The sequence below is a fragment of the Pithys albifrons genome, chromosome 4 (assembly GCF_047495875.1).
Source record: "Pithys albifrons albifrons isolate INPA30051 chromosome 4, PitAlb_v1, whole genome shotgun sequence".
Lineage (NCBI taxonomy): Eukaryota > Metazoa > Chordata > Aves > Passeriformes > Thamnophilidae > Pithys > Pithys albifrons.
Window position 1 is genome coordinate 9264311 of NC_092461.1, and position 25131 is coordinate 9289441.

Consider the following 25131-nt stretch of genomic DNA (forward strand, 5'->3'; position numbering starts at 1 on the left):
GGTGGAGAATACAGTTTGGACCCTGCACTTTGGGCTATGCAAGGTTTTTGGCTGCCCATGGGTCCCTTCTGCAGGGGCTACAGCACTTACATCTGAAGAAACACTTGGGACCTGAAACAAACCTTCTGTTTGGCAGCTCTTTCAGAGAGGTTATTGAGCCGGGGGTGCTTGAGACATAGAGTGACCTTTAGACTTTTTCTAAGGGGAAAGAAAGAAAAAGGGAAGAAAGATACTGTTATTGGAGCATTAATTGAAGATCAATCGCATCTTACCTCTAGTTGGCAGAAAAATATTGCAACATCAACATGTTCAGTGAAGCAATCTTGCAAAGCACAAGTATGAATAAAAAGTACTGAGGGAGACGATATAAAAGACATCAGTTGTAAGGTTTGTATTAGGGTAGGGTTTCCCTGAGAAAAAAATTGGTGACAGGAAGCAGCACAGCATAGCTTGGGTTCTTGCAGCATTTGGAAAAGACTGTCTGTTCCCCAGATTGCAGAAATCAGAGCTTCACTGGAGCCCAACTAAAGGAGTCGAACTGTATCCTATGAAACCCCCTGAAGAGATATTAACTGTGACAAACTCTCTTTTTCTTACTGTACACACATGCTAATAAGTCTTCTAGTAATCTCATGGGCATTGTTGTTCTGGGAGGTAATAATGAAAACTAAATTTCAGTGCAAATTAAAATAATTTATTTATTATTATATCCTATTTTATAGTAATTCTAGTTATCCTTACTCTATAACAGGAACATCTTGCAAGGACAGAACTATCAAGACACTCTTCAGTCCATGCTGCCCAGAATCCACACTACCTCATCAGCAGAGCTACCACTGCTTGATTATCATCATAATCTTTGCTGTTATTTTAATAACATTATTTTGTTAATTAGTAATATGCTCCGTTAATTCTCAGTTATGGTTGTATATCAAAAGGCACCTTGACATTATACCTCCTTGGCAATACAGCAGTCACTTTATCTAACATAGATATGTTTTGCCTGCAAAGGAGGAAGTGAGTGTTGCACTTCAAATGCGGTAAAAATTCCGAAATCTGATTAAAATTATCCCCTTGCAAACCACTGAACCACAGAGTGGGCTCACTTAGAAACAGCCAACAGCAAAGTCACCAACAGTGTAAATCTCCTAAAAGTTACTGACTGCTTAAGAATAACCAAAGTGATTTTAAATCTTGTCAATCCTCCAGCTCAGCCCAATTGAATTGTTTGCTTGAACAAAAAACTTCTTTTGTGTAGCCCACTAAATTGGTTACGTTTGGAGGGCAAGAAGGTGCTTAAGTACAAAGATATGCACAAGGTGAAATTCCAAGCTTTGTTGGGAAAGGTGTCCCTCGGGAAGAGGTAGGACGAAATCTGACAGCACTCATGGGGGACTTCAGTAGAGCCTGAAAGGGTTTTCAAAGCAGGAACAGGAATCATCCTCAGCTGGAAAATCCTTTTCATGTGATAATTCAGCCTTTCTTTTGTAAATATTCTCATTTTGCTAAGAAATGGATCTGCTCAGCAACATATGGTTTCATCTTTCTTCCCAGATGTGCAAGAACTAATGAGCAAGTGTGAGCATGCAAATTGTAACAGTTGAAAAAAAGCAAAGGGGAAACATGTGCCTCACAATGGCAAGAAATGAATCAGCAAAAAAGACTCAGATGAAGTTAAGACAAATGTCAAAGCAAATAGTGATGGGGCAACACAAGAGAGCAAAACCAGATGCACAAAGATATTTAGATTTAGGGACCTGGAGTCTGCAGTGGAGCTCGTGGTCTGTTAACCATGGGTGTTTTAAGGCAGCAGTTGCACTTAATCTCCAGCTAAAGGAAAACCAGAATGGTATTAGGAGTTTTTCCCAGAATCTTACAGTTCAACAATTATCTGCTACAGGTCATGTGTTCTGCCATCATTCCATGCTGTCATTTCAGAACATTATGCCAGATGGCACCTAATTCATGGATTAAGTTTTGTTTCACAGTAAAAATATATTCATGTAACTTCAGAGCATTTTATGGACACAATGAACAACATCAATAAAGTGGCATTATAATATTCTGCATGGACATAAAAAACTTAAATCATATTAGTTCTGCAATGAAGCAGCAAAAAAGACACAATTGTGTCATGACAGCATGGAACACACACATCAAAGATACAGGGATTATGTACCATTTTTCCTTAATGAGAAGCTTTGAAATGAAATCTTTGGCCTCATCAGAAACACCTCGAAATTCCTCATCTTCAAAATCCCAGCTACAGGCCAGGATGTTGTTGAGGGTCTCATTGTCATCATCACCCAAAAAAGGAGACAATCCACTGAGGCTGAAATAAAAAGAAATATGTTCAGTCCTCCTGTCTTTCCCCTTCCTGTACATGATATCCAGTGTGTCACCTCTGATTGTTCTGTCCCTACTGGCCTGTCTTGCAAAATGCTATTGCCTAAGAAGGTCCCCAAATCATTCCCATTTTTTTATCTACTTACATGTTTAAATAATCACCCTTCTTGTCTGACAAACCAAGTGTTACTGTCTCTCATGGTAGGACATATTTTCTATACCTCTGACCACTCTTGCACTACCCACTGGGAATTTACCAAGCTGTTTATATTATTCTGAAGTGTGATGCTCAAGCACTCATGAGAGAAACACAATGAAACAAAGAAGAAAAGTCCATGGCAATTGGAAAAAAGGAGAGACTGCTCAATATGGAATTTGGAAAGCAGTCTACATTTCCTATTTTGAGTCCAGATATTTTCGATCTGCCAGGATAGCAGCAAACTTTGTTGACTGACACAATTCAACCTAGAAACAGCTTACAAAGGAGATAGTGAATCCTACTTACAGCATATAAGCAATGACTCCTAAACTCCACATGTCTGTAGGAAAAGAGACAAACTCATAATTCACAACTTCAGGTGCAAGAAATTCTGGAGTCCCAAAGTTAACTCGAAGTTTTTCTCTGGGTTTATATCTAGGAAATGGAAACATTAACAGAGGACATCAATTATAGGTCTTATTTAAGTTGCATCATAAGTTGTCTAGCACTTAGAGGAATGCTGGAAGCATACAGGAACTTCAGTGGGAAAACAAGGATGGACAGAGGCACAAAGTAAAAAGAAATATACCCATATATATAATGAAATGAAATTGCAAGCTTTATATCATACTAGGGCAAAGTGCAACTGCAATAAAAAGGAAGAAATTAATATTTCAAGGACTCCTTAGAGCAGCTCTTACCATTCTTTTGGGACTTCTCTATATCACAGGCATGAAATTTTTAACCAATAAATCCTTCACTGAGGTTATGGCACCTAATTAAACTAGAAAGTGATATAGCATGGGATATAATGTAACAGCCCTTGATGGTACCTTACACTCTCTTTTGAAGAATTTGTTAGTATTGTAGACAAGAGGCAAGACAAGATGTGCTACTGATTTTGTCTGTTTTAGCTGTTCCAAGATCCTTATATGCCTGCTTAGTCAGAATCAGCCCTCTTTCAATCTTACACCTGAAGAAAGGCTTCAGAACAAATTTTTTTCACTCAGCTCCCAACATTCCATATTAAAAGACATCCCTGGTTAAAAGAAACAATTAAACTTGACCTAACAACAGTAGAAGACCATTCTGTATTAAATACATCATTGCAGAGATGCAATAGTTTTTTCATTGTTTCCTAATTCATTCATGATTAGCAGGAACAAATGCATGTACCTTCTTGCCAATCCAAAATCAATAATTTTTATTTGATTTGCCTCTCGGTTCACGCACAGGATATTCTCAGGCTGCCAAGAAAAACAAAAGAAAAAAACACTTTATTGAGAAGCAAGTATGAAAAACTAAGCTTTTAGCAAACTGTAGGGAGAAAACCACTAAAAACAGAGCAAATATCTCGTAAGCACCTTTCGCTTTCCTCCCTGTTCTGATTTCTCTGCATGGATAGCCCCTTTCTTTCACACAGCCATTGAAGCTGTGCATTTTGTGCTTTGCAACTGCTTTTTCTTCTACATGGCTTTCTAATTTGACATAAGGCAGAAGTTCAGATAAAGAACTCATTAGGGCAAGAGGGTCAGGGAATGCAGACTTCCAAAGAAGGGTTTCAGAATGCTGTCATTGTGATTTTAGAGACATTAATAAGCTGATACTGATGTAAAACAAAATAAAATTTGTTGAGATTTGAAATTTATCTTGCAGCTTTATATTTCTGAATTCACAAATGTTCTGTCAGACTGAACACTAATATATTAAGCTAGTCACAACAACTTTATGCTTTTCTCAGACATTTTAGCAAAAGATAGGATTCACAGGTTGAATCCTTCTGGATTTTCATAGGGCCAAATACTACTCCTCACTTTCCTGGCAGGAATCCTGTAACTTCCAAGAATTACTGTAAATTCATGCAGAAGGGACTGAGAAGAGGATTTGTCCAATTGTCTTTGAAATGTAAATACCCAAAATACAGTCTCATATTCATTGCCAGCACTTTTATAGCTACTCTGTCTTATTGCTCAGTGAGTCCTCTTTGAAACAAAACAGCCCTTAACACTTAAAACATTAGTTAACCTTTGTCACCATTACTAATTCATTTTACATGTAGGACTTTTAAACACCATATGTCCATGGTTTCCGAGGTCCTGCATGATTATGGTCAAGATTATTTTCTTTCAATCTCAAGCTTTCTTTCCCAAACTCATTTGTTCCTGACAGAAATCCATGAACAAGCAAAACAGAAGGGAGAAGCTGTGGCTGGTGAGCACATGAAAAAGGGTCTCTGGGATTAATTTCTTGCATTGTATATGTATCTTTTTGTCAGCAGTTTGACCTCACATTAAAACTGTGCCATCTCCAAGGTCATAATTAATGTGTCCCAAAGAACTGTATGAACTTCTGTTTGACAGGTTTCTAGGTAACTGGATGTTTATAAAGAAAGAGAAAAAGTGAGTCTGGTCATTGATCAGCTGCTGTAGCAGGTTCCAACAAGCATCTGCTCATTTGCTTAACCACTGCAATAATATATATGCTAACAGCATTAAGGATGTACTATATTAACTCAGTTATTACAAGCCAAAAACAGCAGCCATAATAAAAATCTCACTGAAGAGAAAACCATCTTGTGCGCTTTTTGTTTCTTTTTCCTTTGTTGTAAAGCTCAGGGATCACTTAGAAGCTTTATAGCCACCCATAAAACTAAAGGCATCATCCCATTTTATTCCTACCCTAAAAAGAGGTAAGAAACAAGTCTATTACTCAATAAACCCTTGGGTTAAGGCAGAAAGAGCCAGCTCAAATATACAATTTAATGAAAAATAACAACAAATGTTTTCTCAGAGGTGATAGTTAACCATTTGCAGTCAACCAGAGTAAGAATGTGCAACTGCTGGATATGTTTTTAAAAAGAAGTGAGACTTTTTGTGTATATAGTCAAATAGTTCATATAACTAAGCAGAAGATCTAAGTACACATTAGAGGATCTTCCACCTTCCTCTGGTCTTTCAGCTACGCAAGCAGTTATTGACTAATTCAACAAAGAAATACTCTATTCATTACCTTAACCACTGACTATTTTTAGTTCTTTCATTTCAGCAAGTACTTTTTAATGTACTTTCCCCTAATCTGGCCATCTATTGATGCCTTTTCATGACTACTGCAGCTTAGTATAGTCCTCAGAAAGTTGTTGGGGTTTACACTGATCCTGAATGACACTTGAATTTAGTTCACTCACTCACTCATGCCTTGATTTATACACAGTAAAAAACCAGGATAATTGCTACCCCATTGCTGATATGTAAAACAGATAGATATCTTGTGCACTTGAATGAAATAATATTTGCACAATATTTTGAGATCCAAATGTCAAAATTGAAAACAGCAGGGTGTTTGTATTCAGCTGTTGGCTTTCTGTAAAATCAGTCTTTGGAAAATTCAAGTACTATGTGGCTTGATGACATATGACCACAATTCCCATCTAATTTACTTATTCCTATAGTAATTTAACTGATATCAATGTAGTTAAAGTAAATATGCATTGATATAAAGGAAAGCAGAATAAGGTCCTTTGTTATTTCTGCCATGGGAATCTGTTAAGTTGCATGGCCTACCATTAAGAATAAGAATATCCACATCTCTCATGGCACAAAATACACATCTCAATACTCTACCTTGAGATCCAAATGAAGAATGTACATTTGGTGCATGTACTGAACTCCCTTGCAGATCTGTTTTATGAATGAGATTGTATCCATCTCTGTCAAATTGTAATTTTCATCAATAATTCGGTCAAATAACTCTCCTCCTTCCACACTGAGGAGAGAAAGACAATAAAGCTGTGACCCAGTTCAAATCCAAACCCATGCAGTTAGATTAATACACAATTTACTCTTACTGAGTATTTTCATCATTCATAGTCATGGGTCTACAATATGAGCTTGTACTCTGGTCTGACTTTTCCAAAAACTGGTTTCTAACTTTGACTTTAAGGTGGCTATTTTGTGCCTAATTAGCCGTATAACTCAACATAGAAACCAGGTTTATCCATTCAGGCACCCATTATAAAGATTAGGCACAACACCTACATCTGACTCCTCTTTGGTGTAAGATGTCTCCTCATTTCCATAATGAAATTGAAGATATTCTGAGAGGTGTTTCCTTAGCTGACACAAATTAAAATTATAAATTAAAGAGAAGATATACAACACAGCTCTACCTTCAAATGGAGCTGTGGCTTTACAGCACTAGTAATGTGGTGCATCACTGGGAAAACATATAAATGGCCACATGGGAAAACTTTTCTCTTAAATTTCCTTTTTTTCTGTTGTTCTGAGAACATATTTTATATGATCTTTCCTGTAAGAAGCTCTGTTTCTAATTTCAGGAGCAATCAAGGACATTTACAATTCTAGTGAAAGTGGTAAAGGCAGAAAGGGAAAAAACACACTTACTATTCCATAACAAGTACAATGTCATTTTTAGATTCAAAGGCATCATATAGCTGGATGAGGTTCACATGATTCAGCTGGTTCATGACATTGATTTCATTTTTAACTTCATCCTGTAAAGATTCATGAATATTGCTTCAGATTCTTTTTTCTAAGGAAGCTACATGAAACAGGACATAGGTTGAAGCAAACATACATGATCCTCATGTATTCACTTCTGGCAACCAAACACAGGGCTTTCCTTTGATTACTCCTGCAGTGGTAGATGTCAAGGCTACAGGAGCTACTAGACTGAACTCAGAGCTTGAGAGGGGGACTGCTTCAGTAATAACCTATTTGGTGGAAAAGGAAAAAGAGAACCCACATGGACAAGTGGCTGGTTCACAGGGATGTAAAGAAAAAAAGAGAAACAGAAAAGGACTTGGTTCAAACATCTGTAGGTATACAAAATCAAGCTAAGAAAAGTCCACAGCAGTGCTCTAAACCTAACTTTGCAAATCAGAGGAGACTGATACCTCCATTCAGCCCAGCTATTTTAGACATGCACTTCAGGATGAGGTGAATCATTCCCTGATGGTGTCAATCTCTCTCCATTGACTATAAAGGGATTATACCTTAGCGACCCCAGTTAGCTGGGACAAATCCCACTCCTGAGTGCCATTAATGACTGTGCTGTCACACAAAGAATGCTGTGCATGTCTTCCCCGTGAAAGCAAGCCCCAGATGGCCATGAGGTTTGCAAAACAGACAACAGGCAAATTCCTCTCATCTATGTTTGTGTTGATGTCAGGAGCCCAGATCGTGCCTGTTATCAGCATCCCTCACAGTGACATCAAGTCATTACAGCAAAGGCTACAGTGTGCTTGGGAGGGAATATGCTATGTCTCAGGCCTGAAAAATGTTTTTACTATTAAAGAAAAGGATAATACAATTAACTGTACAAAGGGAAAAAAAATCCCACAAACAAAACATACACACACCCCAAAAAAAAAATGATCCCCCCCAAATAAAAACCCCAAACCAACAAAAAAATTAACAAACACAAAAGAACCAGAAGAAAGCCAAAGAGCTGAAAAAACAAAGAAAAAAAAACCAAAAAGGACTTTGATGAGTTGCTAGAGGTTTGGGAGGAGTAGGGAAATAGTACAGTCAATGGCAATCCAGCAGGTCCTGTGAGTGTGATGGCTTGTGAGACACTTTGTCATGGTGTGTTCTGTTGCTGAAGAACAGGTTGGAATCCATTGGGAAACAAAAGACTAATATCACACTGTACCAACCTTCTGTTTTGGACCTTTTGCTTTTATAATTTTGGCTGCTAGCTTGAGACCTGTTGCTTTCTCCTCACATTTGTGCACTTGCCCAAATCGCCCTCTAGAGTAAAAGAGGAGAAAAAAACAATCATCCAGTGGTGTAGGTGTCAACTCTGAATGTAAACTACATTACATACAACACAAATTATCCTCTCCCTACTGGGTTCCATTTCAACTGCTCTATTGTTGCTATTTTGTTGTGTAGATTTTGCTGGTACTACTCATTTAGACACACCAGTCACACACTGTTCTATCTGATATTATCCCACTTATATGATTCACTGTACTCACCTCATAATGCAGTGACTACCCAGGGCATTCAACATAGTCTAAGGGTAATGACTCCATTATGTGCACAGTCTGCCTTGCTCCATTGCATCATTCTCCTCCATGGGGCCGTTGTGACTTCATGAGCAAACAAAGCCTTACCCAAGAGCATGCTGCCACCCAAAATTACAATACCCCTCTCTCCTAAACAATGGCAACATGAGAGATCAAGTAACTACATGGCCTATCAGATTAGCTTGCTAACCTATCTGAAATCATGCATGTGTTTTCAGCTGTGAGCCCCAATGAAAGACAGAAGACTGGAAGTGTGTCTCTACATTCTGCTGGCTGTAATGTGAGGTAAAGTATTACTACATCCTAGGAGCCCTACCATAAAGCCTGAGGTCTGACCTAGAACAATACCATACACAGGCTAAGTATGATAGTGCCAAATAGACAGCCAAAATTCCTTCACACTATAAAATCAGCCTCCTCTTTTTCATCCCTCTACAAAGACTTGCATGACTTGGGCTCTAGTGGGGCGTGTTGCCTCCATTCACCTCCCAGGGTGCTTGGCTGTAAATTTATGTCTTGCTTCCCAAGTTGATTTACTTTGCCTGACTTACCCTCCCAGAATTTCATCCTCGTTGACATTATAATAATTGTTGATCCCCACCCTTTTGGCTGAGACAATGCGGTGATCAAATGGTGCTGGTGGAGTAGGAATATCATCTAAAAAAGAGAAAACAGACAGATAGCATATGAGTGGTCACATGCAGCGCTTGCCCACATCATATTTTAGTCCCTCTTTCCCCCAGACAAGTTCACTTAAGAACTGAATACACTTACTCTAAGCTTTATAGATAGGTCTTTCTCTGTTATTTAGAAAGGGTTTTATTTCAGAAGCTCTGGCTCAGGAAAAAGGTTGTTGTTGGAGAGTTACACTACTAAAGACAAGAACTCCTCTATTGAGTTACCATCTCAAAGGACCTCAACAATTCAGCCTGATCTCTGATTTTTTACCGTATTATTTTCCTCCTCAGGGACTGTTAATAGGTGAGTATGTACTGTAACTCTCTAGTAAGAAGAGAAACAGAAATCTCCTCCAGGCCCAGCTAAGAGCCGCTATTTCTTGGCTTTTGCTGTTCACAGTGAAGAATCCCCTTCTCTACTGATTAACACATGTCCTCTCCACAGTGTGGTCATCACCTTTAAAGATCACATTTAGAGCTTGTGTGCATGGGGGAGTTTCACCCTGTCAGCCAGCATTTGGGATTTCCAGTGTGGCTCAGGGTCTGGTGGGGTAGGACATATGGTAACTGACACATGCTGCTCTGAAGAACTTCTGTCCTTAAAAAAAGATGGCAGATAAAAGGTAAAGAGTGGCAGAGAGAAGGGATGGTGTCCCAAAATCACACTGCAGCAGCTACAGAGTTTCAGCGGGTCTCTAGTATTATTGCCTGGACCTCCACAGGCTGGACCTCTCCACCATCCTGATGTCAAAATCCCTGCTGGAGACAAGCCCTCCATGCCTAATTTGGACTTTTTTTCAGGGTGTTGCCACTTCAGTTTCATACCCACATTGTTTTTCATTTGATTGATAGTCCTGAGAGTGACCTTTGGCTGACCAAGGTGACAAATACTTCTTCAACTGTTTGGGAGGGCTACGGCCCCAGTGTTTCCACATGAGCTCTCTGGTTTGGAATGCCAGCTCCTTCTTGTGTGAGGTTTGTTGAGCAATTTTAAAACCATTCATTACTCTAGTGAAAATGATCAAAAACACAAACAAGAAAAACCCATGACAGCATGTGGCTGGCAGCAACACTTCAGTCATTAATGCAGCAGTAGATTGTCCTTGTTCACTGTGAATGTCCGTTTTTCCAGGACACCAGCTGTGTACCTAGATTTTTTTTGACAGTGTTAATAACTTACATGGTCAGGAAGTTAGTTCATGGTCAAGGAATTATGAAAAGCTGGGGCTTCTGGAAGTTTGCCACCTACTTGGGATTCTGCAGAGTTTGACTTGCACGACCATAAGTATGGGTCTTTGTGTATTACTGAGACCCACAAAATGCCAAGAAAACCTCTACCCTAAGGCAGAATATGACTCTAACAACACAAATTCCAAGGGCCCCAGCATGTAAGTGACAAAAGAAAATGTCTTTATGAAAGCTCAGCTCCAAACCATTACCAAACTTTGGGCAAGGAAATGTTCTTTTAAAGAGGCCAGCCAGCTTTTTAAAACTATATGTAAGTTTTTGCCCTCAAGATGTTCCCAATGACAGACCATCTTTTTTTTTTTTCTCCTGCAAACCAGAGGGGATTCCTCCCTGTTCAAGAATGACCTTCTTTTACAGATCAAAGGTGCTCCAGCAGAGACACTCTAACGTTAATGCCATCCCTAACAATCTGCCAGAGCAGTTTAGATTTTAAAGTTTTAGTACACTATCTCCTGTTTCCTGCTACAAAGGCCTAGCCCAAACATGTAGCAAATGTTTTCCCTCCCTTTTTTGCCCCCATTCCCAAAGCAAAGAAATTAATTCTGAGTCCTATGCATGCACATGCACACACAAATAGCTTCAAATCTTTCAGGCCCCTTCCTTGTGTGCCACAATTTCATATGCAGGGAGAGGCACTGAAATTCTCAAGCTGGAGGTCTAATATTAGAAATCTCTGCCTCACCATGGTGAGCACTGCTTCAGAGTTTAGTACCTAAACACCATTTATCTGACTGTTCAACAGCATCACTCAGGCTTCCACACAAAAGTCTGTATTTCTTTACTTTATAGGCTGCAGTTGTTCTCACTTCAGATTACAATGGTATAAATATGAGCAAGCTGGTTTTTCAGGCTACATCCAGAGCATTCAGATTCTCTGTTAACACACGTTCTCAGCACTTCCACGGGCTGACCAATTTTGCCACACGATATAATTTCTCCCTGCACTTCATACTTAGGAGTTTTAGCTCTTTTGTTAAAAGAAGAGGTAGAGAGGATGGTATTAAGGGAGTAGTTGTGGCAGAAGCAAATTAGTTGTGAATAATATCTGACAGAAGGCTCCAAGATGGAAGCAAGCAGGACTATGTTATTTCTTATCAGCTTAGGATGTGGAACAACTGTTTCCCATCAAAGCTACCATGCACACCTTTTTCCCCCTACCCATTACAATCATGAAATCATTCCCTTCTACAGATCTCTCTCTATATTCATCACTGTGATACCAGTGGAAGCAAATGCTTTGCTTTTAGGATACTTCCTTTAAGAGCTATTTATAGTTTTTGTATGTTCCATCAGCACTTTCTGCAACTGCCCTGCTCTTTTTGTTATTATGTTTGATTAGACCTTCATCATTCACTCAATGCTTACTGCTACAGCTATGCTCAAATTGGCAGGTCTGCTCAGAATTGAACTATAATTTCCTGTACCTTTTTCGCAGCTTTTACACCTGCAAGGACAAAACATGGCATTAGTGCAGGATACACTTAAAGCAGAGCAAATTTAGAAACACAGGTGAAAAATGCCTACACATACATCGCGTTCAAATAACATTATTTTTTTCACAGTGTAAAATAAACTGTTTTAATACTCACTCTGAGAAATAAAAGCAGCACCTAAATTACTCATGACAGGAAAATATTTCTCAATTACTGAAATCCTTACCTGAGTTCTTATAAACTTAACATTTGGCTTTCAATCTTGCCTTTAAAACATAGGGAGAGTATTGGAATTTCACTTTGTTCATGTAGGTTCCTGAGAGCTTAAACCTGTTTATCCCTGAAGGGCTACATATCAATGCAGCAAAGAAAGAATTACAGTAAACAAAAGTATAATTGTCTGGGGCAAAGTTCCACATTTTGTGTTATCCCTGTAGTTACTATATTTTGCAGTGAGTTAATTCTCAGCTGGCAGTGGCCTAATTCCCAATGGTTTAATCTAATGTTATTTTGCTCATATGTTTTAAGACACTGCATATGCAGATGCCAACGGGTGAATTCTCCTCAGAGACAAAGAATGGCATAACATAATTCCTATGTTCCTAATATATTTCCCAAGCAAACAACCAAACCACACTGCTAATACTGCGTATGGTAGATTGTTTGCCTTTTTTAAGAGCATAATTTCACTTAGAACTCAGATCAGAGAGATGAACATATTTTTCACTTTTGCACTGGATGAAATTTTCAATAATGTTTATATTAACCAGCCACTTAGACTAAAACGACACATTTTCCTAAATCATGGATCTGTCAAGAATGTGCAGTTTTAGCTTCAGGCCTTACCTTCCCTCTGGTGCCTCTTCATCATGGCTTTGTTCTGCCTCATCTTCCTTTTGGGAAGGAGCTGGTGGCTCCTCAACAACTTTTTCACCCTTTTCGGCCCTTTCCTTCCCTTCATTCTCCTTTTCCTCCTGTTGCTCATCTCCAGGCACCTGATGTTCCTCTTTCCTCTCCTCAACCGCTGGGGACTCACTCTCTACCTCTTGCACAGTCAGACTTTGACACGCATCATCAACAGCATCTTCTTCCTGCTGCTTTTCTGGAGCCAAAGATTCCTGAACAGAGCTTCTCCTATATTCATAATGACTTTCCAAAGCCAAATTTTCTTCTTTCTCCTCTGATTCCTCAGTATGAAATTTGGGAGGATCTGCTTCAAGCTGAACAGAACTTTCCCTCTTGGCATTTTCCTTGTTGAGTTTATCAACTTCTTCTTCCTGAGAGCAGGACAAGCTCTTCTGGATGGTCCCCTCTGTAAGTAAAGAGATTACAAAGGAATCTGTCAGTGGTTTTCTGATAGCCAGTAACAATATGAAAGTAGGGCTGCACACTTAGCATAAATTTTGTTGCATTTTGAACTAGGCGTTTGCTTTTTCTCTCCCACTGTCAAGGTCAGTGCAAGTGTCTTGTAAGCAAGAGCAGACTACTTATTCAAAACAGAGATGTCATGGGTCACAAATGCTTCCTTCCACACACACCACAAGAAAATGTTTTTCTCACTCAAAATTATTGTCAGCCAAGTCAAGGTTAATAAACTCCTCTGGCAAAGAACTTTTTTGGAGCAGTTTGACACCCTGTGCACAGGCATGTGAAAAGTAGATTTATGTTGCTTCAACAATTCTCATTCTTGCTGATGAGCACACAAGTAACTCAACTTCACTGGAGCTGCTCAGGAAAGTAATAGTATTTCTATGCTACTTCTTAGGAGCTAGAAACTGATCAGAGAAAAAATAGTCTAACCTGTTGAATCTGGTGGCTTTTTTTCTTTTTCTTCTGTTTCATTCAAATGCAACTTTTCCTTGATGACCTGTGGAGAACAATTGACATATAAGTCAATGTATACAGTGTACATGTTGTATTGGTTCTCATGAAATTACAGCCTGGGTTTTTTTTGGGGGGGCGTGCAGGGGGGTGTCAAATCTAAATCCAAATACTCTGCATTCTATCTCACACATTTCCCACAAATGATGGTCATTTTAATCACTACCAAGCTGATTGAATTGGTACCAGTGTAAATTACCTCAGTTGCAATCAGCATCAATGTTGGCATAAAAACAGCCCAGAAAAGATCAGGACTGAACCTCAGAGACTAAAAAAAAGAAACATCCAGAAATGAGCTGTTGCCTTGCACTAGCTTTTGCTGTTAAACACTAAGTTAAACCAAAGCACAGAATATTTAATATTCTAGTAAAATGTTCAATAACAGTCTTAATGACAGATACCAGAAAGTTTATTGCTTTAAATCAACATCTGGGAACAGCTTTTTTAATGATGCAGCAATTTATTATGGGCTGACATAGACAGTAACCAAGAATTGGAGTGCACAAACCATAACTCCAGCTCTTACCTACATTTTACAATGCTGCAGTGACATCTAGAGGCGCTTCATACCAATCCAGGTCCTCATAAACCCTCTGCTATTACTGCTACCTTTGTGAATATTCACTCCTATTCCTGTCATGGGTATTTACTCATATTCCTACACTGTGTGCTGTTTCTTCACTGGCCACTCTTTGGCACAGTGATCACGGCACACCGAGGGCTCTGCTGTTGCTCATGAAAAACTGGCATTATCATTATCATTAATAGATCCACAGGGTGTGAAAAATCCAGATACCTCCAAATATTTTCCAGTGGCACTGCCAAGAAGGCAGTATAACAAATATCCTAACAAAATATACAGGGTCAGGCACTTAATTTTGAGTGTCTGAATCATGTGAGCAATCCCACAGCTTATTCATATTGCATTCTGGGCACGAACTAGTCCTATTACCAAAGATTTGTTCTGGTAAGCCCCCTGCATTTTTTTATACTTTTTTTTTTATTTTAACGTCATCAGGCTATATAGAAAATTAGCATGAAATCAAAGCAATGTGTATCCACTATAAACAGGGTTCAGAGTAAGGGAAATTTCATGAGAAGTAAAAAGAGTTTAGAAAAACTCGATGTAACAGCATGGAAGGATTTCAACAGGACTTGTTCAGAAAATCCTGATCTGCAAAGGACAAGAAAACTGTAATATGAACATAAGACCTGAGACTGACAATTATTTGGGATGTAGTTAGTTCCAGGAGGTTGCAAGCCACAAAATGAAAAGGCCTCAACACAACTAGGGAAGTACCCTTGAAATATAAATCGAAGCCTTGTTCCCACAGAACTTAAATATAAGTGTAATGATTCCAGATGGGTCACAGGGAATCAACCAATGCTCATTTTGTTATTTTAATGGTGAAAGACATTAAAAAACAGGGAAAAGCCTCAGACTTATTTATTCTGCAATGTGACTGCAATTAGTAATGCACTCAGATTCCTGTAAGTATGTCAGTCTCACCGTACCACTGAGGACATCAGCTCTGATCAAACACAGTCAGCTGAGCAAATAACCAGAGAAATGGCCTCCAAGCCCTTTGATGCATAGGGCCAGGTTTCACTTCTGCATTCAGAATTAATTGCAGACACACAGCGCTTCCTACTAAATATTGCTGTAGTTTGCAGGTGTGAAATACAGAAGCCAGCTTTTGAAAATCTGTCTGGGGGAAGGAACACTGGACTGTGCTGAAAACCTGAGACTGCCAGGGCATTACACAAATTACTACCAAGTTAACTGAAGCACCACTTCTTGTCTCTTACATTTTAACAGCAGATGAAGAGCTCATTCTAATTTAAATGAGAAAATATGAATACAAAATAAACATTTACTGGTATTCTTCAGAATCAATGTGCAATAAATATAGGGGTGATAGTGCACTAGAATAAGCAATACAAATATAAGGACTAGATATGGAACTGTTTGTAGACACATGAGCAATCTATACATGAACATCCCAGTTTTCTACATGTTTTGACTTCAACTTATGAAGTCTTGACCTGGCAATAAACACAAGAAATTTTGCTCATTATTTCTTCCTTGTATATGTTGGGAGTTCACCAGGTTCTCTGGAGCTGACAGAAGTCAACATGTCCTTCCCATCCCAGCCACAGAAGGTACAAAGACCTCCTTGCAGTTTCTCAGTGTCATGCATGAAGTCTGACCCTAGGCAGCTGTTCTGAGAGCCCACAGGTCCCAAAAGCTATGACAGTCTTTTGAAAATCTCATATGAAAAGTGTGGTGGTTTGTTAACAGCATCTACCCATTCTGACTATTCTTCTTAGCCCTCCTCTTCCCTCAACCTGTTAGCAGTGCTTTCTTAATGTTTTCTTAAGGGCCTTTTTAGCTTAATGCCTAATAATATTTTATTTATTTACATATTATTCTTCCTGAACTTTGGTGACATTTGACTTTTTCCAGTATTTTCTAGAATTACAAGAATCAATATTCTTTAGTGGAAATTATGCTTCCATATTATTTTTTCCCCTTTCTTTAATGACTTGAGTATGCGCAATTGGGTTAATGGCACTACAGTCATTTTTTTCTATTCATACAAGCCAAAAGCTTTCAATGAATTTTTTGTTTTCATTTCACAAAAGCTTAAATATGAAAGTTTGCATTGTGACCCTGTAATGTATACCAAAGCAAAAAGATATCTGTATTTACACCATGTGGCTGCATCTTCAAAAATACAATTTCCACACTTCAGGGTATTCTCGCATACAAAGTATTGCTAGACTCTAGGTAATAGAGACAGAACAAAAGCCCAGGTGATGATACAGAATAATGTGATTTAGTTCAGAGGCTGAAACTTAAGTGTAGACCAATGGAAAAAAACACTTTTGTAAATTATTTAAATTAACTCTAGAAACCTGCAGTGCAGAAATTAAGCAATAAGCAATTATAAATACAAATATAATATATTCTAAGAGAAATCTCAAATGCAGCAAGAAATTAATGTCTTTTATAGACATCAGACTCCTTTTTAATGAGCTGTACATAGTTAAATTCCTTTATACTGCAGCAGTCCTAGCCTTAGAATGTTTTTTAGCTAACTTTCAAATTTTTTTATTCACCTAATAAAACTCTTTGATTCCTTTTTTCCTACTGCAAAATTTTTTGTAATGAGTGGCCTCATGAAGCAGCCTCAACCATTTAGTTAGAGGTCCTTTATCACCCCATCACATTTCATTTTATATCAAGACATTAGTCTCAACTTCCACCTGCCAATACCAAGACACAAACCTTTGCATATGCCTGAAACACATTTTAACTCAATGTCGCTTTCTCATATTCTTGATAGTTTGCAGAACTGTATCATGGCAAGATATGCTGGTTTTGTGTAAGATCCAATCACCATTCATTTATCAAAGTGATTAGGTTCCTTGAGATTTGTAACTAATGAACTAAGAGCCAGAAAGCCCTGGGCTTTGCCACCTGAGCACTGTACTGTGGATGCTCCCAGTATCTCCTCCTCAGGACACAGGAAAATGCATCACACATGACACAGACCTTGGGGCAACCACATGCATAGTGATGCTTCCCAAGCTGGAATTCATCCCCTTGTGCCCTTTTGTGTTCCTCTTCAATAGACGTCCCTTTCCCCACCCCAGCAATGTAAAATATTCCACCAAAGTATTGCTGATACGAACTTACAAATGCTACAAAATGTATACATGAGAATTCTGCTTTTACTGGCAGGCAGTCCATCTGCTTCCGTGTCATTTTTTTGCTGCATTACAACAGCTGCTGGCACCTTCAGGATAAGGTTTTGACTCTTTCATGGTTTTTATAGAGCTCCTTGAAGTAGATAAATAAATCATTCTTCTGCAATAAAAAAACTCAAACCACAAATATATTCTAATCACATACAAAAAAAATAAGCCCTGAACCACAAGAATTGTGATTCCACCAATAGAAAATACAAGAGAATTTCTATGTGATCTGCTGCTTTGAAAATACATTGGTAGGGAGGTAACAACCTCTCCTTGCAAAAAATCCCTCAGAACAACACAAACCCAGGGGAGAAGCTGAAGATCAGTGACACCAAAGCCTTGTCCATTCCCACTTCAGTTTGCTGGCTTCCCACTCGCCCACTGTGCTGGAGAAGCAGTGCCTGTCCTTTTTCAAGGGGATGCCTCTTCCTCCCAGGCCACTCTTCTCAAATAGAGAATATTACACTGAAGAATAGAAAAGGTTTTCATGCAACCATGCTCCTGATAGAGCCCATGGTCTTGGTGAAGATGCAACATATTGCACTAACAGTAACAGGCTGATTCTAAACATCTTTACTTTTGCCTTAAGGTCTAGTCATTGTCATTTAACAGAGTCAGTTTCAAGCATAAGGAGATAATTTTAATGTCTCTGGAATACACAGAGGCCTGTAATAACCACCAACAAATTTGAAGCTACCTATACAGCCACTAAGACCAGAGCACTCAGCATTACCTGGCTTTGACACATGTCCTAGCACTGCACCTGGAAAATCAAATTAACCAGTTAATAGCATGTTTGGATTTCTCATCTGAACAAAGCAGAGGCAATGTAAAGCAAGCATAACCATTGAAAAATTCAGCTGCTTGTCTTACTAACACATTGGACAGTCTCAGATATATCCCTTCTCTATACTGCTCAATGTCCTTCCCTGTGTGATGACTGACAGGGGTGCACCTGTGCTTTATATGCACCTGTGCCATAACCCCAAAATTGCTCAGGTACTATTATTCACATTTTCACCATTACTACTGAATGAGTCATCCTCCAAAGTGGGTTCCACTATTGTCACAGTGTCAGAAAGGAGCAAAAAATCCATCTTGAAAGCCAAATCACTGGCAGATCTTGTTTAACTGTGGGCATAAACCACTCCCTTGTCAAACTACTCAGGTAATTCTTTCTACTACATTATCAGTTAGGTAGCCCCACTGTTAAGGGAGTATTTCTCAACTCTACTAACTTAGCTGAACTAAGTTTGCAATGATAAGAATGGCAAATATCTCCTGACTTCTTGAACTGCCTTTCCTAAGCTGCTTTGGAGAAATCACACAGCTGGGAGATTTCCATCCAAAGGGTTATGAACTTGAGAAATCATCCCCTGAAGTTTTGATGACTCACTTTGACTTGGACTCTAGAAATGAAGGTTTCCTAATAACGCACTTCATTTAACATGAAGGAGTTTTGGGTGGAGGGCAAACACTTGAGATTTTTTAATTTCCTCTTTATGAACAGACCTTCTCCTGTGGCACCTCACCATGCAGAACCTGGCAAATGGAATGTGGTGGGTCTCCTTCCAGGCTCTGCTGGGGCAGCTGCCCAGCCACCCATCACTGCTCCTTCTCGCTGCTGCACATGTGCCCAGGGTGCTGCCTGGATGGCACAGAATTAGTTGCATTCCAGAGCAACCATTCTTGTCATTAAAAGTCATTGTGGTGGAGATCCCACATTTAATTGCAATGACACTCTCCTACCAGAGGGATTAGCCAAGCATGGTACCCCTATTACTATTTCTGATCAGGGCTGAGAAGATTCATCACCAGAAAACTGCCTAAATATCTAGGACATCTGATGACAAAAGGTGAATTTTCTATGATTGCAGTGGACAAAAACTTATTGCCTGAGCAAATCCTTCCTACCTCTCTCAACTCTTTGAGGAACTTCCTCCTTTTATGGGAGTGCTCTATAATGACCTGCCTTGCACTGCTTTCCTGCACTTACCAGTTATCTCTTGATCTTCATCATGGGGTTTCCCTAGTTTTGTAAAGAAATTGTGCCAGGTTCCTAAAATTGTCACTCTAACACATAGGCATTAATATCATGCCCATAAGCCATCTGATGTGGCATGCAAGTTTTTAGAAATCAGCTGTACCTGCTTTGCTTTCACACATTTCTCAGGGTTGTAAATAGAACAAAACAACAACAGTGCCCAGGACAGGATTCTATGCATGGAATACTATACAGCAGACAACAAGTTCTGAAGGCAAATGGAAACAAAATTAAACAGTTTTCTGTAATGGAAGGGTATGAAAAAACTCTTGGGGTTGTCAATAAGGGAGAGAATGGGGCAAAACAATATGAAAACGTTGTCCTGAGAAAACATCCCACTTTTATAGAGTCAGAGGAAGAATTACAACTCTAATGTATTATAGCTCACTTAAAAGCTGAAATACTTCTACCAAGAACATATTTAGGTAAAGGCATCAGTCCTGAGGGGAAGAGGAGCATTCTCAAGTATAATGGCACCTTATGGTCTGACCAGTTGCATTGCCCAAGCAGAAGACAACCCATCTGCTGAGATTCCACAGAAAGCCTCTACTCTCAAAACTATTGAGTGCAGTAGAAACACTTATAGACATATGAAGAAAAAAAAAAAGAAACAATTTCTGCCTATTTGGCTGGAAGATGAAAAAATACACAGAACATGGCCAACCTGGAGAGAATATAAATAATGCATAAGGGACCTGTTAGTATTTGTAGGTAAAAGGGAGGAATCAGAACAGTTGTAGACTGAGACTGAGTGGATCTTAAAACACATGTGGCAAACAGCAGTTTCATTGTGGGCTCCTGCTAAAGCAACCCATGAGCTGCAGTTGCAGTGTGACACCTGCACAGGAGGGACAGAGGTCAAGCAGAAACACAGCTCCCACTGGTGGGGTGTCTTTAGTGTGGGAAACAGCCCCAATCTGCCAATAGTTGTTAGTTCTACAGCAAGGTCAGTAGAAATGGCAGGAAACCAAAGTTACAGACACCTGCAGGCAACTACAGGAAGTTCAACACTGCTTTATAACAGCAACAAAATGGACTTTCTGACTCTCCAGGTGAGTATTTGCAGTTTAACGGCATAGAATCTCTGAACTGTTTAATTTGGAGGAAATAAATGAAGTATTATTTTACCCTCTTTATAAGTGGAAGAAATAGAGTCAAAGAGTCATTTCAAAACAGGATTATCACAGACTACTTAAAAAGGTGAATTTGAGGAAAACCTCAAGACTTTTAAAGACACTTACTGTAGAATTACTGATTTCTCTGGGTGGTAATAGTGACAAAATAGCTTACAACTACAGGTAATACAGGCTACTACTCTCAGCCATGTGGTGATAGGGTCACGCTGCACTCAGTGGAAAATGGCTGGGAAATGTTTGGCAGCATCAACAAAGCATGAAGTGTCTCCAGGCTACACAGTATTATAACTCAAACCCAAACCAGAAACTCCTGTATAAGGCAGTGGAGGTATTTCAGGATGGCAGTAAAAGGCAGGAAAGCAGAAATCTGCTTCAGAAGAGAGCAATCCCTGTATTTTGCAAGAACATAAAATGTGCCTGTGGAGCCCGCGATCAGGAAGCTGTTCCAGCTGCTGCTGAAGCCAGAAGAGAGATTACACATCCCAGCTGCTTATCACCCCTTCTTTACCTCTCATTCCCCCTCTTCCCTCCCCATTGTTCTGCCTCTTCCAAAGCTCTCTACTTAATCTGTAAAAAGAGACAGATAGGAAAAATTGAAAAACAGTACTACTTAAGCAAAGTGCAGCATCTCTGAAGAATGAAGGATGGAAAGGCAGGGGATGATTAAGCAGCACACAAACACAGTTCACTGCCTTATCCAGTATTACCCATGGCCAGATATTGCACCATCTACCAGAAATTCATTCATAAGAATGATTGGGTTATTTTGTAGAACCAGGCTTGGGACACACAAATATTTGTCAGACAGCTCAGCTATTAGAACTAAGAGACGGCATTTGCTCATAGCTGGGGCAGGGTGGATAACAAATAGGCCCATGATCCAAAACATCTGACCACCTCCAGAAGTGCACAGAAGTGGGTACTGTCCTTCTGAATTAACTGCAGTGAATGGCCATACAGAAACAGAATTCTGTGTATGTCTAAAGTGGTTGGAGAGTTGCCATGCAAAGTCCACCTAGGATACAAGAGATGTTGTTCTTCCTGCCTGGCACTTCTGCAGCGTCAGCATTATTAAAAATTGTCATCAGGTGGGGATTAGAGTCAGGGATGAGGATTGTGAGAAACAAGGATCAGTATCTGCACAACCAGGTAAATTAGTTCATTGCTATGTCACCAGGTATCAGTGGTGCATTTCAGGTGTAAAACTCTGCAAGACTGAGACCTTTTATTCCTCTATTCTTTTTCTTTTCTTTTTACTTTAATCACAGCTATATAAAACATCATTTGTAAATCCAGCTCAAATATGTGGCAAAAGGAGGAATGAACAACCAGCTTCACAGTGTCCCATGGACCAGTCCTTTGACTAACTTGCTCAGGGATGCTGTTCCTACCCCTGCACCCAGAGGAGTGTCTGTTTGCCCTGAATGCTGGCACACACTGTCTCTTACTAAGCTGACAGCCAAGCTCAGCAGTCTCTGCTGAAGAATATCATATCATGTTCTGTTACTTGTAATGCCGGGCTGACTTCAAGTCTGTTTTCACTTAAACCTAAGATGACTATGTGTTTACTAAAGCCAGCTGTTCACAGGATAGCTTGATAATTTTATGATGTCCCTTTTCTAATAAATCAAATGTGCAGAGAGGAGGTAATGACAAGTAAACATATGTATGCTATCTCATAAAACAAACAAAATACAAACAATGTAATAACATCGCCAGCGTGATTCCAGACGTGCTTGTGTAGCCTTTCCTAAGCCTACATGCATGACAAGGTCCACTCAACATCACCAAGAGTCTGCCTAAACAAAAATGAATCAGTGAGGGGGTTACAAATGTAGCTGCTGTGGGAAAAAGACAGTGACTCCACTTGCTTCTGTCCTTTCTGTGTCCTTGTCAGTAGGCTACTTCTGTTTCCATTGTGTTCAATCTCCCTTGCCTCTACTTCCATGCCTTTTAGAGCTCTGAGTTTCTAGTACAGAGCCTCACACTTACTCTGATCTCCAGGAGTTGCCAGTTCATTAACATGCTAGGCCTGACTCAGTTTACATTTATAAATAGTTTAGATGGATGTGTAATTTCACCAAGATAGGGTGAGCTCTACCACAAACCGCAGTGATGGAAGCATTACAGAGATGACCTGTGGGCCTCATTCTGATGGGGCTTTTACAACAGATGTTTTCATTGATGTTTTAAAAAGTAAAAGAAGCCCTAAACTCAGATGCTCAAAATAAGTAATCTTTTCTTATCAAAGTAATGGTACAAAACAAGAAAACCTCTCTTTCATTGAAACTCATTTATTGAAACCAGGCCAGCCTGATGTTCAAGGGCCTGTAATGACCATTTTTGTTGTCAGTCTTCTTGGGCAAGGAAGCAATTTTTCCCTTCAGGTAATCATGCTCTGAAAACAAAGATGCACAATTTATATCCTCACATAGTGGCAGATCAGCCAGTTCAGCTGACAGAGCTTTACAAGATGCTTCTCTGCTTCTACTAAGCACTGATTGCTATTTTTATAGTTTCCTTTGATAGCTCAAATGCTTCTTGTCTATCTGAGAAGTTGGGTTGCCTAAGAGTAATCAAGCTGAAAAGCACCTGGTTTGCTGAACAGCCCATTCTGAGTAATATTGGGTGCCTCTTTTTTTCAAGGAACACCATCTCCAATAACACCTTCATATGATGTTTTTCCTGATCAAAAACATTAGTAAAACAAACTCAAGAACCATTCTTTAAATGGACAAAAGAGTAAAGCCTGAATGTGACTTTTTTGGAGAAAAAAAAATAAAGCAAAACAGAACAAGATATGAAAGACAACCTTTTTGGTTCACTGTAGATTAGTTAAATACCAACATTTGTCAGAAAAAAATTCTTAGTTTTCCTTACCAAACAAAGAATACTCAAACTACCTTACAAGAGTTTATTATAGTCAATGGAGCCTTTAAAAAGATTTTTGTTGTCTTTTAATCTGAACTGTAAAGAACAAGATGAAACTCCCATTATGGTGACACAGTAAAATGTTTTTACCTAGGGAAGTTTACACAAGTCACAGCTCCAGTTACAGTAACCCTATCTCAGATCCCAGTTTAGAAGTCCCCTCGTCCTCACCAATGTCAGCAGAAATACCAGATCGGAACAGCACACTTAAGATGTTCTTTGAAATAAAGGACAAACATACGTACATGCCCTCATCCAAGGAGGATTTTTACCAGTTTCACTTATCTCTAGACCTCGATACACATAACATGACTTGCAACTTGATTCCCCCAGATAAATATAAATCCAGAGATCATAGTAAAATGCATGGCCAGGACCCAAGACTCCTGAAGTCTGTGTCAATCTTTGTCACCCATATCAGTGACCCCTGGTTATGTTTTACAGCTGCAAAGAAATAATTAGGAAAAAATGAAGATTTTCTATATATTTCCCACTTAAACTTGCTCAGTTTGCTCTTATACTTTTCTCTTTCAGAGAATATTGGTTGTTGTCTCTAAAATGACAACAAAATTAAAAAGCTGAGCATACAATAGAACACATCTGTAGCTTGCAATGATTCCTGACAAGATGAAACACAAACCTGGGCTCACCTTTTCATTTTTCTTCTTGAGCAGGTCTTCAGCTGTTGTCTCGGAGAAAATGTGCATCCTAAAGGGATTTCCAGCTCTTTTTCTATAATCACCTGCTCTGCAAACTTTACGTTTTTGAACATGGTGTTTTACACTTGAATTATGAATTATTAATGTTTTCACCTTCTCAACCAGAGGCCCTACAAGTTTCTGTAGTCCAGAAACACCTTGTTCCAGTCCATCCAGTCTTTTAACCTGCTGCTCTGCATTCTTGTTTATATCACAAAGAGATTTTTTCATTTTAAGGCAAAGTCTCTTCATTTCATTGCTTCTCAGTTTTTTGTTTCTTTCCATCCTTGATCCAGGTTCAGATGTTTCCGCCTTTACTATCTCAATGTCTTTTTCAATGCAACATATTTCTTGAGAAACACTGTTAAGCTTCTTAAGGACATTGTCTTGCAGAGTCAACAGCTTATCAATTTTCTGTTCAAGGGAGGCAAACTTCATATCCATGATGCTAAAACTCCCAGATGTGCTGACATCACTGCTTGCAACATGAAGAATTTGAGGAGATTCTATTCCATTATCAGGCCCATGGCTTTGCAAAGTGTTTGGATCAAATATTTTGGCCAAGTTGTTGACCATGGACGTAGAAGAGCTCTGCCTGCTGGATGTGGTCATTTTGCTGGTTTGGGTATGGGAAGGAAATGCTCTGATGATCAGCTGCTTGAGGACAATATCAGTTGCAAAGGCTTCCCATCCAGGCTGCTCAGATATACAGCCAAGTTTGGCAACT

At 39.2% G+C, this 25131-nt stretch overlaps 1 protein-coding gene across 1 annotated transcript; it reads right to left on the bottom strand.

Annotated features, from left to right (window-relative positions):
• Positions 1–1664: 1664 nt before the first annotated feature.
• Positions 1665–24980, bottom strand: MYLK4 (myosin light chain kinase family member 4). Its single transcript, XM_071553128.1, has 12 exons — positions 24357–24980; positions 13753–13819; positions 12799–13264; positions 11944–11963; positions 9146–9251; positions 8220–8313; positions 6946–7055; positions 6166–6307; positions 3722–3792; positions 2852–2980; positions 2180–2332; positions 1665–1830 (listed from the first exon to the last, which is right to left on the bottom strand). The coding sequence occupies exons 1-12, from the start codon at positions 24978–24980 to the stop codon at positions 1665–1667; spliced, it is 2148 nt and encodes a 715-aa protein (XP_071409229.1).
• Between the last annotated feature and the right edge of the window lie 151 nt (positions 24981–25131).

What these genes read in the sequence shown, in the direction of transcription:
- MYLK4 (XM_071553128.1), bottom strand. Translation starts at nt 24,980, where the DNA reads ATGGTCAACAACTTGGCCAAAATATTTGATCCAAACACTTTGCAAAGC. An exon ending in AAAGCCACCAGATTCAACAG is followed by an intron (nt 13,265 to 13,752) that starts GTTAGACTATTT and finishes CTTTACTTACAG; the next exon opens with AGGGGACCATCCAGAAGAGC. An exon ending in GAGGATGAAATTCTGGGAGG is followed by an intron (nt 8,314 to 9,145) that starts GTAAGTCAGGCA and finishes CTTTTACTCTAG; the next exon opens with AGGGCGATTTGGGCAAGTGC.